Source organism: Onychomys torridus, chromosome 2, assembly GCF_903995425.1.
Source record: "Onychomys torridus chromosome 2, mOncTor1.1, whole genome shotgun sequence".
Lineage (NCBI taxonomy): Eukaryota > Metazoa > Chordata > Mammalia > Rodentia > Cricetidae > Onychomys > Onychomys torridus.
In genome coordinates, this window is record NC_050444.1 from 11,685,123 (window position 1) to 11,704,916 (window position 19,794).

The 19,794-nt window shown below is 42.1% G+C and overlaps 1 protein-coding gene across 3 annotated transcripts in view; it reads right to left on the bottom strand.

Annotated features, from left to right (window-relative positions):
• Positions 1-19,794, bottom strand: part of Asph (aspartate beta-hydroxylase) — a 219,963-nt gene that overhangs the window by 112,687 nt on the left and 87,482 nt on the right. For all 3 annotated transcript variants that reach the window (XM_036178438.1, XM_036178440.1, XM_036178437.1), the window contains 3 exons: positions 19,100-19,138; positions 18,181-18,216; positions 15,969-16,013 (listed from right to left, as the gene is read on the bottom strand). In XM_036178438.1, the coding sequence (XP_036034331.1) occupies positions 15,969-16,013; positions 18,181-18,216; positions 19,100-19,138 (120 nt within the window). The remainder of the gene's footprint in view (positions 1-15,968; positions 16,014-18,180; positions 18,217-19,099; positions 19,139-19,794) is intronic.

Sequence of the window (19,794 nt, forward strand, 5' to 3'; positions counted from 1 at the left end):
CTTCTGACTAATCTGCTCTCTGCTGGTCCTGAACACAGAGTCCATGCTCCGTCTACTCCAGTTCCTTCTTCATGGGAGGAAGCACTATTTCCTTCACCTGTATCTCCTCATCCAGCACAGCTCTGAGATCCACCAACTTTGCTTCTCCAGCTGTGGGAGAAAATGCTCATTCCTCCACCTGTAATTCCTGGTTCAGCACAGTGCTAGGACCCAGCAATTTTGCAGCCCTCTTAAGATGTCTCCTTTGCTCTTCAGCAAGCAAGTCTGCTCTCAGAGAGGTCTAAGAAAGTCAAAGGGAACCCTTTAAATTAACATCCTTGTAAGGATGTCATTCATTAGAGTAAGAATATGGAGTCTGCCTTCTCTGGTTTTCCCAGAAGCATTATTTTAAGTTACAAGCTGTAAATGGTGTGTGTGTGTGGGGGGGGGGGGGGTCAACAGGTGAAGCACCTGCTGTACAAGAATGAGGACCTAAGGTTCCCATGCCCAGAACCAATGAAAAAGCCAGGCTTTATAGCACAAACCTCTGTAATTCCCAGAATTCCTATGGGAAAATGGGAGGTGGAGACAAGAGAAATAAATACTGCAGAAGCTCTGAGGGTGAGAGCTGACACCCAAGATTGTCTGCTAATTGCCACACACAAGCCATGCCATGTATGCACTTGTACACACACACACACACACACACACACACAGATAGGCAGACAGACAGAGACAGAGACAGAGAAAAAAGGGGTAGGCTGAGATAGGCTTTAATAGGCACAACTCATATCAGGCAACCTAGTGACCATATGCCTGATTTCTCATGCTGTTCACTTTTTGGGGGTGTGCCAACAAATGTTTCTGCAAACTTGTATCATGATTTGATAGTCTAGGTACTTCAGAGTCTCTAGGTTTGGCATTCTGATCGCCATCCCAGAAGATACTGGCTCACTTCATCCTGAAGCAGCATGCTATGACCACAATCATTTGGTCTGTGGCGTTCTTTCAGAGCCATGATCAACTAAGCTATCACTGGTGTGGGAGACCCACTCCCACATTTGCTTAGCCCAGGGACTCTTGAGGAGTGAGGGATAAGAAATTTAGATAGAAACATAGAAGGGAGACAGACAGAAACACAGGACAGCCTTGGGAGGACCGGGGTCAAAACCCACCAGCCCCTTCTGCCTCTGCTAAAGAACTTTTAAAGAAAAGCCAAGACCAGAAGCAAAAGACCTCCCCCAGCACAGCCAAGTGCAGACCATCCCAAACACCTGGTAACCATGCACATGGTCAAGCCCTCCCCTAATGCAGCCCTGCTGTGTAAAGCAAGCTCAGATCTCACTAGGAAACCTCTGTAGACCTTAACACACTGGAAGAACAAATGCTTCACCTAAGTAATGTCCAAATTAGTCCCCTTTGTCATGACACTAGCAAGTCCTTTCCTTCACAATATTTCATTACAATGTACAATGTTGTATTGTCTAGGTCAATAGCTTGATCATAGCAATGGACAATGGTTTGCACATTTCAGTTTATGAAGCAAAGTCACTTCCAAAACAAACATCTGTTTCTCACCTTCCCATGGAATGCAGTCAAGGTGGTAACAACCTATTATCTTTGATACTGGCCAGAGGAGCTGAACCCCATGCCCTATTAGAATGCTACATAGTCCTCTACCTAGGTAACACTCCTAGCTGAAGCCCAACCATCTATACTGCACTGAGATTGCAAAATCAACAGGCATTGCTCAACCAGCACTCAACCATCAACGACACCCAACAGCTACTGCCTAAGTGCCAACTATAAAAGCCCAAGAGCCAACATCTACCAGTGAACAGAAAGACCCTTGCCCTGGCCCTAGTCAATCACTCAGTCACATAGTCAGTCCCAAGCACTGACTTAACCTAACACTGGAGTCTAAGCTCTTAAAGGTTTATGGAGAATATACATAAATACCTGTTGATAGAATGACTCAAACAAAAACCAGTGGTTATTTCCTTTAACTTATGATACAAAATAAAATATCCTGTTATTCTTGAATTGTATGAATTTTTCCTGTATATTATTTTTAAAGGCTGTTTATTAGGCACCTTTTCCTTTTTGCTCTGTATCATCTGCTTTTCTATTTGTTTCTGAAAATTAAAGACAAAACAAATTAAGCATTGTGCAAGTCACTATTCTGTATCCCTGACTATTCTGTATATTCTGACTATATATTTCAAAAGCTCCAGTGAGTATAATTTAAGAAAGTTATTTCTAGTCATATGATTAACTTTTCTTAAGTCTTGAATTCTTCACATTCAAACTTCATTATAGAATACCAAGACTTGGGTTCATATGAATCACTTTGAAGTCACTGAATCATGAGTAGGTATTGGACGTCAAGCTAAGCATCTCTTATATATGAAGGCAGTAGTGTAGATGATATCTACCAACACTAAGTACCCCTGTGAATGACAGACTTCCATTGCAAGGAGAAAGTAAGAGAATGAGACACCATGACCAAAGCTCATCCAATATTTTCACTGTCTCGTAAAACCCTGACTACTTTGAGAAGAGCCACAGTATGTTTTAACAGAATGTTGCATAGACATACTTGGATATTAATCTCTTTACTCCAAGGACTTGATACATATGCAGATGACTCCATGGGAGTGCCTATGTTGAATCCCAGGCATACACCATCTGTTCAACTGCTAAGAGGTTTAAGATGAACCTGAAGTCTACCTGTGTCAGCCTCACGCAAAGCAAATCCTAGAAATGGGGAGTGAAGACTACTGGGAAGTAAATGAAATCCACTCCACCTCTCTCATGAACAACAGGAAACAAGCAACCACATATTATGATGTGTTTTGTGCACATATATCCTAAGAGTGGGCATATTTATCTAACGAAAAACCAATTCAGGTAATTCACAAGGTAGATTAGTTGATTGTAGTTACTGTGGACACAAGTCTTAGGTTGTTTCTGGAATCGTATGTGTATGCATGTGTGTCTACCTAGGAATGAGGCAGGGTAGGCAACAGATACCATGTCTCAGAGTCTGTCCTCTCCCCATAGCAGACATGAGAGAGGGTGTGGGTATAGTTAACGATGCAATCCAGAGCACAGTGACACAGATCACTTGATTTGTAAGCTCTGCTTATCTAAGATTCATTCACAGAATACATTTCAATATGGAAAGATGAAACACAACTGAGGCGGGTTTTGATGGAGGAAAGAGCTTTTTATAGGTCAGTCATGCTTTTGCGCCTTTGAGACCTGAAATAGAGGACAAGCACTAACTTTGAAATGTAGGGTGTCAAGTTGGGCACCATGTGCATGGCTCCTGACATGCTGTGGAAAAGGTGTCTGTATGCAAAGAAAGAAAGTGAGACTGAGCAATGACAGTTCCCAAGCTGTAGAGACCAGCTTACAGTTACAGGATCCCAAACCACTGTTTTGCTCACTGTGCCCTCTGCATCTTTCTCTGAAAGAGAAACCAAGGGGCAGGAAGGCACAAGTCTTCACTGCATATAACTCTGGCTAAATGCTACAAAAGGTATTCAAGATAAATGAGGAAAAGGAGAACAATGTCTCTTAGATTCCTGTTGAATGTTCTACAACTTTGGAGCTTATTGACTAATAACCTTAAAATTAGGTAGCTGCATAGACAATTCACTCAGTACCAGTACATGTATTATTTGTGGTATATGGGTGGTATGTGTCTATGTAATTATGTATGTGTACACATGCAAATACACATGTATGTGCACATGCATGTGACAGCCTGAGATCAGCACTGGGTGTCTCCCTCAGTCTCTCTCAACCTTATTTTCTGAGGTAGAACCTACAGCACATTGACTGGGCCATACTAGTTGGCCAGTGAGAGCCAAGGATCCATCTACTTCAGCCTGCCCTAGTACCAGAGTCTTAAACATATATCATTGCGTCTGGTTTTTATATGGGTGCTAGGGATCTGAACTCAGGTCCTTTACTGACTCTGTCATCTCCCTAGACTCAACAGTACAAATTAACTGGTCATGATATTGCCTGGTATTCTTGTAGATAACAGAGATACAACAAAGAAGAAAAACATAAAAAATGTCTGTCCCCAAGAAGCTCTTTTTGTGGGATCTACAGTATTGCTACAAGTGCACACTACACCCTAGAGTCATCAAATGGGTCAAAGTGACTTGTAAAACAGCATACAAAGAAGACAGCGAGATTAATCGGAGGGTGCTGCTGTTGCAGGGGTCCAGGGCTCCCCATCCCTGGAGGAAATCAGAAAAGAGTTCACATTCCAAATCCAAGTAGGAGGTGTGTATTCCTTGTGGGTGTGTCTGGGCCACAGTATCAGGTCTCCTTAAGTCGCTTGGACCGAGACTCCCCAGGTACTTGGAAGGCAAGTGTGATTGGACATGCTCCTGGAAACCAGGACACCACCTTTCTCCCTTCCCTCATGCAGTGCCGAGGGTGGGATGAGAGACCTAATTTTCCAGGAGCAAAAGCCTGTTCTCATTTGTGTTTTCCCTGTCCCCTACATCACATCAACAAGCAAGTTCCAAGACTCCAGCTTGGATATGGAGAAAACACAGGAATAAGCAGTTTAGCTACATTTGTTTTAGTGCTTAAGGAGTTTCCTGGGAGATCCAACTTACCTTATAGCCTTCTTCTATTACAATCCTATGCTTCTCTAGGGACCTCATATGGACCTCTCTCTATGCCAAAGAAGGAAATGCCTTACTGAGCATGTTTGCTACACAGTAGTCTAAACACATTGTGTATATTACCCCAATTAACTTTCTTATCAGCGATGAGTAGTTATAACTTATACTTAAGGATGCTGAGGCAAAAAACAGCTAAGGAATCTTGTTCAGGGTAAAAAGAATGATTTCAGAATCCATATTCTAATACTATGACTTTAATCATATAATACTGAACATTCTGATTAAAAAAAAAAAAAAGGTGGCTAACTGTCCCTAAAATCTGAAAACTCTGACATGTAGTGTTTAAATTCCCATGTCCACAAAAGGTGTTACATATTCCTCTTCTGTCCTGATATAGCTCTTCCTTCCCCTGTCACATTATTTTATCAGCATGAAGAAACCTCAAAAGGCATGAAATCTTGATCTTTAAAAAGCTCCATGCAACCATGACTGCATCACTCATTGACTGGCTATTCTGCATCCTGCCATGTATCCACTGTGTGAGTACTGTGCCTACCAAGGGGCTCTATTGAGTTCAGCTGTCAAAAGCTAACTTCCTCCAGGATCACCTGCTCTCTCAAGCCTCATCCCAGGCACCTGTTCATTCTAAGGCCCAGGGCCAAGTCTGTTTCGCCTGAGTTCCCAGGCCACCTATTCTTCAAGTCATAGCCTTCATTATGTCTCTTCTCTCTTTACTACCATTGCCTCAGTTCCAGCTGAAGCACAGCATCACCACCTCTCCCGTGATAGTTCCCTGCCTGGCCTCCTGGCCACTCATGGCTCTCTCCCACTGTGTCCAACATCTACCTGCTACCTGCGTGCTCACTCTGGGACACTAAACCACAGGCTAGCAGGCATGTCCAGTTCTCTGACTCTCAGTTTGTTATCTACAAGCAGGGATAATACCCAGCAACCTACAACACTGAACTCTCTAAGAGATGTGAAGTAGGAGCAGAGCAGGTTAGGCGCATTCAATGTGATCTGTTGCTTATCAGGCAGATCTATTTTTATGGTTTCTTCTGAACCCACTGCAGGCGAAAACAACATTTCTCAAACCCAAGGAGTATGTCCCTTATTTATCTGACATGTAAAAAATTACCTGTTAGGAAATGAAAACTGAAAATGAGAAGGAAGAAAGAAATACCCATAGTTCCCGACATGTGTTCCCTCATGAAGCTTACACCCTCACAGTTTGGGGGTCATAGGAGTTAAATAAAGACTGTCCACAGAAAGTGAGCAAAATTCCCCAATGCTGGGCAAATATCTACCCAGGTCAAAGGCGAGGCATGCATGATATTTGAAATCTGTCCTCTGGCAATGTAGCACTGTAAGACATGTTAAAACTAACCGCATGGTTTCATGAAACTTGGATCAGAAACAGACTGTGACACTGTTCCCTTATATTCCAAGATACTTGAAAGGCTATCACAAGAAGTTTACAAGTTCAAAGCCAGCCTGAGCTATAGCCTAGACAACTTAGAGAGACTTGTCTTAAGTTAAATAACTAAAAGACCTGAGGTGTGTGTGTGTTAGAGCACTTGCCTGGCACACACCAGGTCCTGGATTAAATTCTCAGTACTGAAGGAAAAAAATTTGTATGTTAAGAAAAGGGCTGGAAGCCAGGCAGTGGTGTCGCACACCTTTAATCCCAGCACTTGGGAGGCAGAGCCAGGCTGATCTCTGTGAGTTCAAGGCCAGCCTGGATGGACTACAGAGTGAGTTCCAGGAAAGGCGCAAAGCTACAGACAGAAACCCTGTCTCGAAAAACAAAAAACAAACAAACAAAAACAAAAGGGATAGAAGGTGTTTGTGATTTTGGTTAACAAGTTTGCTCTAAGTCTAAAATACTTGTAAGTACAACATACACCAATTCTGTCATACAAAAACTTAAAGTACTTCAAAATAATGACAATATAGACAAGAATTCATCTACTTTTATTGCTTTTAAGCAACACTGCACAAAAGACACATTATTTTTAGACAACCCACCCCCCTGTTGCCCAGCATGGCACATATTTGTAAAGACAAGGGTCATTAATTTACACATTTGTTTTATCAAATAAAAGCATTTGAAGTTGGCTACAATGAACCCTCAGTTCCCAGAGCTCTGGAAATGGTTATATACAAAAGTCCAGTGGATCTTATTTCAGCCATTTATCAATAATATGTCACTCCTAATTGCCCTTTAAAAAACGGTTTCATAAAAAGTAGTGTTCTATAAGTTGCACTACTAAGAGATTTATTATAATTCAAGTTTTAATTCTATAGCATCCATATCACAGCCTTAAAAATTATTGCTTATTGACTTATCTGAGGTGTCATGACACACTGAGCTAGCAGAAGTCAGTACACTATGGCCACAATGTACAATGACAAAATTTATTCTGCTTTTCTCCTCTACGAAGTGGGGAGGGTCACTCTCATAAAACAGTGTTAACATAATCAAGAGCCACCCTTGGCCTACAAATGAAACAACTTTGTGGCATTTTTAAGAAATGGCTGGTGGCTCTCTCCCAACCATATTTCCACTAGCTGCCTTCCTTTCTAACCAACCAATTTTCATCATTGCACTATTTCTGAGCTGCAAACAAACCTCACTGAAAAGAGGGTGAAATCCTCCCCGCGCAAAGGAGGAGGCTGTTCCCATGTACCCAGCAGCAGACATTCGACTCAGAGATTGATTCTCATCCGTCCTGATCTCCTCAACCTGAGGGACCATGCTCTTCACCTAGTGAGAGCCCTGAGCAGACACAGGGCTATGCATCAATAATTTATAAAAGTTTTCTGAAATGTAAATAAATACTGACTGTACTAAAGTTCCTATATGATTGATCTAACATGCTGAAGTGTGAGGACATGTAAATTTTGCAGGCTACTGTTTACCATGTGTCCCCACAAGGAGTTTAATTCTCCCCTCAATTGAAACGTGTATTAATGATCATTTACATCTTGAACAAAAGTATTAAATTCAAATAAACTACAATTTTTTTTTTTCAAAACCAGTGCTGTAACCTGATCACTTGAAGCTAATGTCAGCAACAACCCTGATAAGGACAGCAGTGCCTAGCCAGGACTCACTCCTCCCCAGCACACCAGGCCCTCTATTACAGTTTTCAGAGTGCTAGCTAATACAAGGTGCTCACAGTGGCTTTCAAATCCCGATTAACAGTGTTCATACAAGTTAGTTCAACACAGTTAATGCTAATTATTAATAATATATTAAAATCCTGTCATGACAATTTTTGCTACATCATCAATGTAATCATCAAGTCTCCCCTGAAAAATACACATAAATGGAGAAACACTAAAGCTCTACCACAAAAGAAAAAGAAACCCAACAGAGCCACAGGTGCTCTCAATAAGGACATGCAGGAATGTAAAGTAATATGTTGTTAAAATAAAAAAGAAGAGTGCACTAAAATGCCAGTGGACTGTACTTCACTCTAAACATCATTAGTGTTCATTCCCAAAGATCTCGGTCTGCCCGTAACTACATCATGAGATCTAGCACAGCCATCTTTTGGAGCGTATGGTTAGTCTGGTCCTCCTGTGGTAGTAGGGGCAGTCTTTGAAGCTTTAAGTATCTGAAAAAATAAGGGGAAATCTAAATTAAAGGACCAGTCAGGCAGACTGTGAAACTGCAAACTGCTTCATCTTCAAACTAAACGCGCGCGCACACACACAACACACACACACACACACACACACACACACACACACACGCGCGCGCACGCGCACGCGCACGCGCACACACACACACACACACACACACACACACACACAAGCTGAAGTAAATGTTTTTGTTTGGTTTGAAGGGTACTTGGTAACAGAATAAATGAATAACCCAGAAGTCTGGCCATCACTTGACAAAGTTGCTGATGGAAGCCTGGGCTCCTGAGGGCATCTGACTGCGTCAAATGGAGGGATCTCAGGATTGGGAGAAACACAGGCATTAAATTCTTTCTCCTACCAGTGATTTTAAAGAAATTAGAAAAAAAATGGTGTCTGTATTTGAAAAATAAGTACATAAAGAAATTCCAATTATTTGGCATCTAAAATATAGGGCTAGGGAGCTGGCTCAGGGTTTAAGAGCCCTTGCTTTTCTTCCAGAGACCATCTTGGAACCCATGTAGGGCAGTTTACAACCACCTGTAATTCTAGCTCCAGGGGATCTGAGGCGCTCTTCTGGCCTCCCCAGGCACCCACATACATACACGTAAACATATATATTCTAAATCATTAAAAGAATAAAATAGTAATTTTATGTTAATCTTTACTGCTGACAAGTAAGTATAAAGTATCTTAAGACAAGCAAAACCCATTCCTATCCAACCTTAGACGTGTATTTTTGCTCCAGACTTTAGTGTATGGTTGTCTCACTGCACAGTGTTGGGTTTATACATAGAACTTGGGTAAGAAGGGGGTGGCTGCTCCTAGTGGCCAGTCAGAGGCTGATACAATTTCTAAGGCAAGATTACTGTTGAGGCTTGAGTGTGTTTCCCATAAACGCATGGGTCAGAAATTTAACATAAAGTGGTTTTCCAGGACAGGCCACTTTGGAAGAGGTCAGAAAGTTGAAGACTGCTGACAGCATTAGCATTCTGAAAACAAGGATAAAGGGCCAAAGGAGCAGGCTTTCCTTGACTTAGGACGCAATGTCCCCCACCCTGACATGATGTAGAAAAAGGGCCATTATCAGTAGCCACCACATGCTGATGCCATGTGCACGGACAGCCTGTAGAACTGTGAGCTAAATGCATATTCTTTACAAATTAGTTAAGATATTATGCCTATAACACTCCCTTCTGTCCTGTGAGTGAGTGTGTGTGTGTGCACATGTGTGTTGGTTGGTTTTGTCAAATGACAGAAATCTAAACAGAGAATGGAAGAGAGAATTTTAATTGAGAAATCCCTCCAAAAGACTGACCTGTGGACAAGCCTGTGGGTTACTGTCGTGATTAGTGGCTGATGTGGGAGGACCCAGCCTACTTTGGACACTGCCACTCCTGGGCAGGCAGGTGGGTCTGGAGTGTATAAGAGAGCAGACTAAGCAAGCCACAGGAAGCAAACCAGTAAGTGAATTACTCCTCTGCTTCAATTGTCTCTATTTTCTGTCCTGCATCCCTCTAATTTGTAAAGTGAAATAAACCCTTTCCTCCCCAAGTTGCTTTTGTTTATAATGGTTTATCATAGCAATAGAAATGCTAAGACACTGTCCATCATCAATCCATTAATCCACCCATCCATCCATCTACCCATCCATCCATCCATCCATTCTATCCCAGCCATCCATCCATCCATCCTTCCATCCATCCATCCAGGCAGCCATCCATCCATCCACCCATCCATCCATCCTATCCCAGTCATCCATCCATCCATCCTTCCATCCATCCATCCATCCCTCCCTCCCTCCATCCATCCATCCATCATCTATCTCTGTATGTAGCCAAAACAAAACCCAAGCCATTATATAGCAAGAACTGTAGTTACTCATGGGGAGCTACTGAAAAGTATACATATATCTTTATGTATCCAACAGAGGAGACTGTTTAATAATCACTGAAAGGCATGTACAAGAATATAGCAGCTTGCTGGGCATTGGTAGCGCACACCTTTAATCCCAGCACTCGGGAGGCAAAGGCAGGCGAATCTTTGGGAGTTTGAGGCCAGCCTGGTCTACAGAGAGAGATCCAGGACAGGCACAAAGCTACACAGAGAAACCCTGTCTGGAAAAATAAAAAAAAAAAAAAAAAAAAAAAAAAAAGAAAGAAAGAAAGAAAGAAAGAAAGAAAAAAGAAAAAGAAGAAGCATATAGCAGCTTCCTTCATAGTAGCCAAAAAACTAGGAATAATTACTATATCCATCAGCATCAGAACAATAAATCATATGTTCATAGAAAACAGAATGGCTAAGATTAAATTACTGGACTTTACAAACAAAGTAACTTGAAGTTCACAGATGTCATGTTGAACAACAGAAATCAACCACAAAAATATGTGTGTGTGTGTGTGTGTGTGTGTGTGTGTGTGTGTGTGTACCTAGTTACACTAAATTCAAAAGCAGACAAAACCAGTCTAGATGTTGTAGATCAGAACAGCAGTTGTGGATGGAGACTGCTGACAAGACTTTGGTGGTGCAAGACGTTTTCTAGAATATGGTCTGAGTATTTATACATACATGTGAAAACTCAACAGTCTAGCACTTCTCAGTATGCAAATTATACCTCAGCAGGAAAAGTTTAACAACATCGAGTTGATGTTATGCTATAATTTGTAATTTAACAACTAGCTGGACTTTGAGAAAATAAGTAGTTTTGGATTATATTGAGACAATGGGAAATTGTTCAAAGTTTAACAGTAAATGCTCATTAATAGTAGTAAGGGAGTTGGGATCAGCAGGTACGAAAGAGCCCTTGCTGGCCAGGTGGGGGTAATCTCAGCACTCGGGAGGCAGAGGCAGGCGGATCTTTGTGAGTTCGAGGCCAGCCTGATCTACAGAGCGAGATCCAGGACAGGCTCCAAAGCTACACAGAGAAACCCTGTCTCAAAAAACAAAAAAAATAAAATAAAATAAAAACGCCCTTGCTGATCTTGCAGAGGACTTAAGTTTGGTTCTCAGCAGTAGTGTAAGTAGGCCCACAACTGCCTGTAACTCCAACTCCAGGAGAGCTGCTATTCTCTGTGACCTCCATGGGCATCTGCACACATTTGCACACTGGTCTATTGGTACCCACATACATGCACATAATCATAAAGATAAACTAAATCTTTTAAAACACCCTAGACCTCTCAGTACAATCTTCTTGACTTAAGTGTGTGATGCTATGTAGTCCGAGCCGCCACTCTGAAGCTTCAGGAAGGTGCAAACAGCCTCAAGCTCAGAGCTGGCTCTGCTGCTGCTGCCCTTCATCTCTCCACCCTGTGCATCTCCACTGAGTCCCACCATTCACCCACAAAACCAGCCCTGTGCCCTTCAATGGTTGACTTCTCCTTCCAATTTCTGTATATACTTTCCTTCTGGTCATCCACACTGTCCAGTACTGGTGGAACTACTGACTCAGCTGAACTCACTTTCCCTTCTTCATGGACAACAACCCTTTTTAAATCTGGACTTGATCCTGTAACTTCTCCACTTGAAATTTTTTAGTGGTTTTTGGCTACCCTGGGGTCCACATCTACATTTCCAAACAACATATGGAAGACACTGTGAGATGCCTGTGTGTGTCCCACCATGTCTTCCAAGGTCCTAGGTGGCACACTGTCTTAGCCTTTGTCAGTCAGCACCTGTCCCTACCTCCACACCACATGCCAGTGCACAATGACCAGTGGGAGGCCAGTCTTCTTCTTCCATAGCCCTTTGGAGGTCAAGTGAACTACCCTCCTAAGAGCCATCTTTCACTCCACTCTGAGAAGGTAACGCATCATGCTTGTTTTACCACACCATAGTTGGATTCTAAATCAGGCAAGGCCGAGGACAATATTATTGATTGCACTGGACAATGCAAAACCTGTGTCATAGTAATTATTCAATACATGATTTTTGAATGAAGGTCAATAACAACAATAACGAAAAGGTATGAAGTGATTATTAAACACTGGCCAATATGATCATGAAACCAATCTTCTCTTTTGCCTCAGACTTCTAAGGCTGCCAATGTTTATTAAAGTGCTGGGTAAGGGGAACACTTGGGTGGGAGTTCTGGCTGGATGTAATGGAGGGAATATTTGCTACTGGAATATTTGACAGTGGACTGAGCCAAGAGTGTGATCACCAGCTTCAGAGAGCCAGGAGCAGAAAAATCCCTCAGAAACCACAATGCCCTCACACTTCTCTTCTAAGTCAAATGATTTTCAAAATGTAAACTAATGTCCATGTACTCTCTGGATGGCACACGGAGGCAGAAACTTTATGGAGCTCTTTAGTTCACAAAGTCATAAGTATTGTTTGGCAAAAATATTACTCTATGGAACTTCATAAATGACTCCTTCCTAAGTCATTCCATTGGTGCTATGTGGATCTAGGAACACGCTGGGTGACTTCAAATAAAAATGTGAATTTAAGGAGAAAGGTAAAAACTTGTTTTAAAAAAAATGAGGGGTATAAATATTTTAGTCAATAAAAATATATAGCATTCAAAATATTTAATTGCTAGTATCAGAATTATCATTTTAAGACTGATCTTCCGTACACTACAAAGCACCAGCATGTTTACAAAGGAAGCAAAAGTTACATTATCAGAACACTCTGCTTAATGCCACAAATCTTCCACAAGCCCCAGTCCTGAATGATAAACCAAGGAAGACTGTGAAAGGCATGCAGGGACATGGCGAGTCTAATTCATCACACTCAAAAAGCCCAGAAACTTCCGTCAGCTCTATGACCTTTGTTTACTTGGAATGTTCTAGAAAACAGCAGGATGGTGGGATCTGGAATCACCATTTGCTTTTCAACTGCACTCCTGCTACTAGTCACCTCTTCCGCCTTGCCACACCTCAGCATCCTCACATGCAAAATTAACACAACTGCAAATCCAGCCTCTTCGGTGTTGTTAGGTTATCCAGGAAATGTCCTTAAAAAAACAAACAACACCGATCTAACGCTTGATGAGTCTTAGCTCTCACTGTTTCTTACCCTGTGACTGCTTACATGGCCATAATACCTTATGGGAGCAACACTAGTAAATACATCATCATGGACGTTAGTAAGCAACAGCGAGACTGCATGGCCTAGGCCTGGTATGATTGAGGAAGGCAAAGATTTAGCATTCTGCAGAAGTCCTCCAGCTCAGCTTTCCAGAGAAGGGCTCTAATGAGGGACAAACCTGATGGCTGTGTTCCCACAGCTCTTGCCATCAGACAAGCAATCAACACTTTGGCAAAAGCAGTCAATTGACTGAACCAAAATATCATTAATATAGGTTGATTATTTTTCCATATGATTATATAATGCAAACTATAATATGAAGTAATGGTTCAGGATATAGGAAATGAGTAAGCCACGTGCAAAGGTTCAAAATGACTACTGTTGAATCTGAGCCTCACACTTTCTTGCAGCAAAGTCAAATTATAGCCACATAGAGTTACAGCCATGCAGAGTGTCTGGGAAGCTTTTACAAAACCCAGTTACAGGGCCCAGTTCTGGATTAGTTCCTTCAGGGTTCCTGATCCCTTTGCTCTACCTTGCAGATCATGCCAATTAATCCCTGAACAGAGACAGCCACATCCACCATTCCCTGAGACCTCATCACGCACTGGGATCTCTGCCATGGATCACATCTTCAGCTCTGTGTGCTTTTAGTGAGGTTGGAAAGTATCTGTCTTTACAAAGCACCTTACTATGCTACCCCAGTAACCACTTGCTATTTTATGTATATGTCCCAAAACAAATAGGGTATCAGTTTGTAAGACTGAAATAAAAGCACAGAGATATGGTGATATTTTATTTGTACTGAAATGTGATTTTATTTGTATGTTAATAAATAAAATTGCCTGGGGGTCAGAGCTAATAGCAAGCCATAGCAGAAGCCAGGAGGTGGTGGCATACACCTTTAACCCAGATCACATGACAGGCAGATCTCTGTGCGTTCAAGGATACACCCAGCATGGAGACACACGCCTTTAATCTCAATACCAACCATAGAAGACCTGGAGGTCTATACAGACAGGCAGTGACGAGGAGGTTATGTGGTTGGGTTTACAACCAATGAGAAGGCAGAACAGAAAGTCTATAAAAAAGACAGACACACAGGAAGTAGATCTCTTTGTGGAGAGAAAGGACAGCAGCAGCAGTGAAGGGTAAGAAAAGGTTTTAAGTTCTTAACTATTGCTCTGACCTCTTGGCTTTTAACTCTGCAGTTGGCTCTGTGTTTCTTATTTAACAAGACGGTTACATCTACACAGAGATATATAGGCTCAATTCCTTTCAGTGTAGTTAGGTCAATAATAAATTAAAAAGTATAGACTACAACTAGAAAAATACCCTTTGGAAATTCATTATTTCTTAAATGCTTTTCTTTAGAGATTATAATCATCAAAATGCTAACCCTATAACCTGCTCTGCCCGTCAATGTCAAACAGTGTGCAACAAGAAACAGAAAAGCAATAAAAGTTTCAGCTTTGATTGCCCTGCCTGCCTATTCAAAGTAACAAAATAAACATTGTTCCACAGTCATCATATAAATGTCTCCATGGATTCCTTTTCCCGTTCATACTGTAATACCAATGAATTGGATCACTAAATTAAAATTTTCTGCACATTAACATACATGTACATGGTATGAAAACTACCAAAACCTGAAACATCCCATCTAAACCAAGACACACTGACATACAACCAAAAATATTCATTATTTTTAATTTCTAAATTAAAATTTTTAATTTATTTACTGGCTATTTTTTATTCTGAAATTCAGTATTCAATTCATTTTGGCAGGTACAATTATTCCTTCCAAAATCTACAGTGGTTATCCACATCACTGCTAAAGATTTGCATTGCACACAACCTGAAAAGGAGTAAGAAGTGAACCAAGATGTCACAAAGAGAAAAGCAATAAAATGCAGACATGGTAAGAAATTGACTGGAGAAGAAATGTAAGGAAGTCTAGCAAAGCGTCCTTTCCCTGTGCACACCAGTCCCTGATTTCCCGATAGTTTATGCCTGCCACCTCTGAAAAGCACTGGAGAGCCTTGGCTCCAGGGCCACTGCCTTCTCTGAATTCACTAGTGTTGAAAGGGACTGGGGGGCAAAGGAGAGTGTGGGCACCGGGGTTCCATGCTGGGGGCTACTGACTAGCCCTGCATAGGCTAGGCTGCCCTGGGCACTGGTGACGCCCTGCAGAAGGCTGGGAAGCCCGGAGCAAGAGGGACACACTGTCTCATTTCACCCTGACATGACAGCCACAACCAAACACCCTGAGAATCAAAACAGAAAAATAAAAATCACAAATTCCTAACTTGGGTTCTGCATCTTAACCAGCATCTACAATGGCAAGCTCATACCGAACTTCGCTAAACATGTCTTTAAATTCCAAACAACACACATGTATTAGTCTGAACCCAGAATGTGTTTTCCGTGACTCTGTCATGTCATAAAAACACAAATATCTATTTTTTTTAAGTACAGAAGTCCTCTTTAAGATCTTTATCCACTATAGATCTGTTTCCTAAGGTATTTTTATGAATTTGAACCACCAACAGCATTTTAAATTTTAAATTAAAACACCAATTTGAAAATTTAAAATACCAACAGTACTTTAAATTTAAACAAGCAAAACACACTAGATCTAAGGAAATGTCATACCTGGTGGTGTGTCTTGCTGTTCTTCCATGGAGGGGACATTTATTTCTAAAATTAAATAAAGCAAAATCCATTATATGCTGCAGATCATGGCTTTGCTAGTCATTTTTAGAGAATTCACCTATGATGGTCATAAAAACATTAGGATTTTACACCATGATGGCAAAAGAATTAACTACTGTTGAGCAAGGCTGCATACTCCTCAATCATTTGCAAAACCAGCTTCGGGACACAACCCAGCTGACAGCCAGCAAATGGGCACTAAGACCCAGGTTTTCACCACAGTTTTATATCCAACTCAATATGCAAGTGGGGGAGGGCGGGGGAGACCAGCCTAGCACTTTGTTTCTTCTGTAGAGAAGTTATCACTGAAAAGTTGTCATTGTTCTCCCTTGGGGAAGCAGATGCAAAGATCCATGGCCAGGCCCCAGGTGGAGCTCCAGGAGGAGGGACTGTAAGAGTGTGAATTGTTGAGACCAAGATTGGAAAAGCACAGGGACAAATAGCCAAACGAATGGAAACACATGAATTATGAACCAAAGGCTGTGGAGCCCCCAACTGGATCAGGCCCTCTGGATAAGTGAGACAATTGAATAGCTTGAACTGTTTGGGAGGCACCCAGTCTGTGGGACCAGGACCTGTCCTTAGTGCATGAGCTGGCTGTTTGGAACCTTGGGCTTACACAGGGACACTTTGCTCAGCCTGGAAGGAGGGGACTGGACCTGCCTGTACTGAATCCACCAGGTTTAAATGAGTCCCCAGGGGAGTCTTGGCCCTGGAGGAGATGGGAATGGAGGGGAGGGGCTGGGGGGAAGGTGGGGGGGGGGGCAGGAGTGGGGAGGACAGGAGAACCCATGGCTGATGTGTAAAATTAAAACACAAATACAATAAATAAAAAAAGGAGAAAAACAAAAAACTCTCCTAGCCAGACGGTGGTGGTGCACACCTTTAATCCCAGCACTCGGGAGGCAGAGCCAGGCAGATCTCTGTGAGTTCAAGGCCAGCCTGGTCTACCAAGTGAGTTCCAGGAAAGGCACAAAGCTACACAGAGAAACCCTGTCTCAAAAAAACAAACAAACAAACAAAAACCCCTCTCCTTAAGGGTTTTGGTTTTCTGTTTTCTGGTGCTTTCTGACTCCGAGATGCTCAAGATGCTGATGGAAAGTGAGAGAAAATCTCAATGCAACTGTCACTGGTACCTGAAGATGACTCCTATCTATCTGAATGCAGAGGTTATACCTGTGCAGGCATCTCCCCATAGCATGTGCACAGGAAGGTAAATCTAGTCACCAATCCTTCACACACATTTCCTCAGATTACACTTCAATGCACTCTGCCAAACCAAGCGCCAAGACACCTGCGCCATACCTCAGTGGGGCGTTTACCCGTGGCAAGGGCTCTATTTCCAGCCTGACAAAAAATGTAAGTTAAAAACACTAAGAGGAATTTTTCAAGGAAACCTCTCCTTACTTCACATAGCAGTCTTCTGCTGAGAAAGCATGCATGTTCACAGTCAGCTTCAGGACTCCAGAGAGGGGGCACTCAGCCACTATGCCTGAGGAACCAGGATGAAGCAGGATCACCCAGGTCTCACTAGGCCTTGTTCCAATTTCAGCACATTTGTATAAAAAAAAATAAATAAATAACGAAAAACACAGAAATCTTTGCGCCATATCCTCCTCGGTGTCTACCATAAGGACCAGTCAAGACAACCCATGTGGAACTTGCTGTACACTAAGAATTATTGAATCTGCTATACTGAAACACTGCTACTTAACTGAATAAAAGCAACTACTTTTCCTTTTCGGGAAACATCCCTACCAACTAAACAAGCAATAACTACATTTTCTCTCCTTTGCATCAAAATGACATCATGAACCATGCACCTTCCAGCCCGTCTCCACGCAGAATAACCCTTTATCACCAGCGTGCCTTTTCCGAAGTGGTCACTTACTCTTAAACAAGGGCACCCACCCCTTCACACACGTCTAGTTCCTCACAGCAGCCTGTTTCGGTCACTGTCTGTCTTTGTACTCTTCTCTTAGTATGGATGGCCAGTAGAATGACAGCCTCATGGAAAAGAACTCTATTTGCCTCATCCACCCCCACACTGAGAGCCCTGAGCCCTGGGTAAACATACAGCACAGCATGTGTTTTCAACAAAATGATCTACTTTGATACAGAGGATAGGATCATCTTTATAAAAATAACCTACCTTCTGAAATTATGCTGGAATCTTCTATGGCATTATCTAAAAAAAAAAAAAAAAAAAAAAAAAAAAAAAAAACAAACACATTAACTCACCTCCACTTAGATTAGTGGTTCTCAATCTTCCTAATGCTGCGACCCTTTAATACGGATTTTCATGTTGTGGTGACCCCCTCCCACTCCCACAACCATAAAATTATTTTGTTGCTACTTCATAACTGCAGTTTTGCTACTGTCATGAATCATAGGTAAATACCTGTGTTTTCTACTGATCTTAGGTAGCCCCTGTCAAAGGGTCTTTGATCCCCAAATGGGTTGTGACCCACAGGTTGAAAACCACTGACTTAGATCCCTAAAGTGTCTAAAATCCACTCAGAAAACTTCGTTTATGCTGGATTTCCTTATGGGAGACTCCTGAAAATTCCACCACAAAAATCAACTTTAATTCTTAATTGTATTCAAAAGTTTAATCAAAGAGACTAATCTTACTCTTCTGACGTAAAATAAAAATTCTTCTGTGCCCATGGGTTCTACATCCTCATTTTCACCAGCCAAGGATCAGAAACCCAGGGAAAAAAAGGAAAGTGAACCTGTCCAGGTACCACTCTCTTGTCATTATTCCCTTCACGGTAGAAGGAACTGACTACCTACTGACCTACCATTCAAATGGCATTCCAGGTGGGTGATGCAGGGATGGTTGAACGTGCTTGGGAAAACACACACAGGCTGCAGATGCTGTGCTGTTTTAGACAGGGCCTGGAGTATCTCAGGTTTGGAATCTGTGGGCCACCCTAACACCAGTCTCAATGTAGACACCATGTCTGACAATTCTTAGTGGCTTGAGAAATCTATTGCATTTCTTCTATCTCTTCTTTGCTCCATAGCTATACAGGTAAAAATACACAGTTAACACTGGAAAAACTCACCTGAAATCTCTATCCCTTCGTTTTCTGAATGTTCATATACTATGAAGTAAACAAAAAACAAACAAACAAAAAAAATCAGGTAGCACCGAGTAACAGTGACAACCAACAATGTCCTGTGTCCAGCCTTATTTCATTCATAAATGTTTTAACTCCCAGGCTCACTGTCTAACAATTACAGAAGCAGGACGGGAGGAGTGTGGCTAAATGATATAAGACAAACAGTCTGGGTTCAGTTTAGCTACTGGGTAGCCAGGGGAGATGGTAACTTCATAGGCTCCTTCCTGCACAAAGGCAAGCACAAGTTCCTCCCCAACCACTTGTCAGTAAGATTAGCTGGTTGCTGCCGATTCTTCATTCTGTTTTCTTCCTGTTTGTGTGGGCTCTAGCCTGCTAATTATCCTGATCTCAGTTCTTACCAGGCAGTCTCTAGTTTGCACAGGGATTGGTTCTCAGATGGTAACCTGGGGACAAATATCCCTGCTGCTACCCTCTTATCAGGAACTGGCTGACAGGACCTTTAATTTACCATGGTAACCAGGGCCCAGTGCCCATCCCTGCTACCATCTGTTGCCACAGGGCCTGGAGTTTCTGTGCTTTGATGCCAATAGTGTGTCCCCACAGCCCTCCCCCACACCCAGCAGCAAGCAATTTCCTGTAAACTGACCTTCTAAAATGTTTCCAATGTCTGGTACACC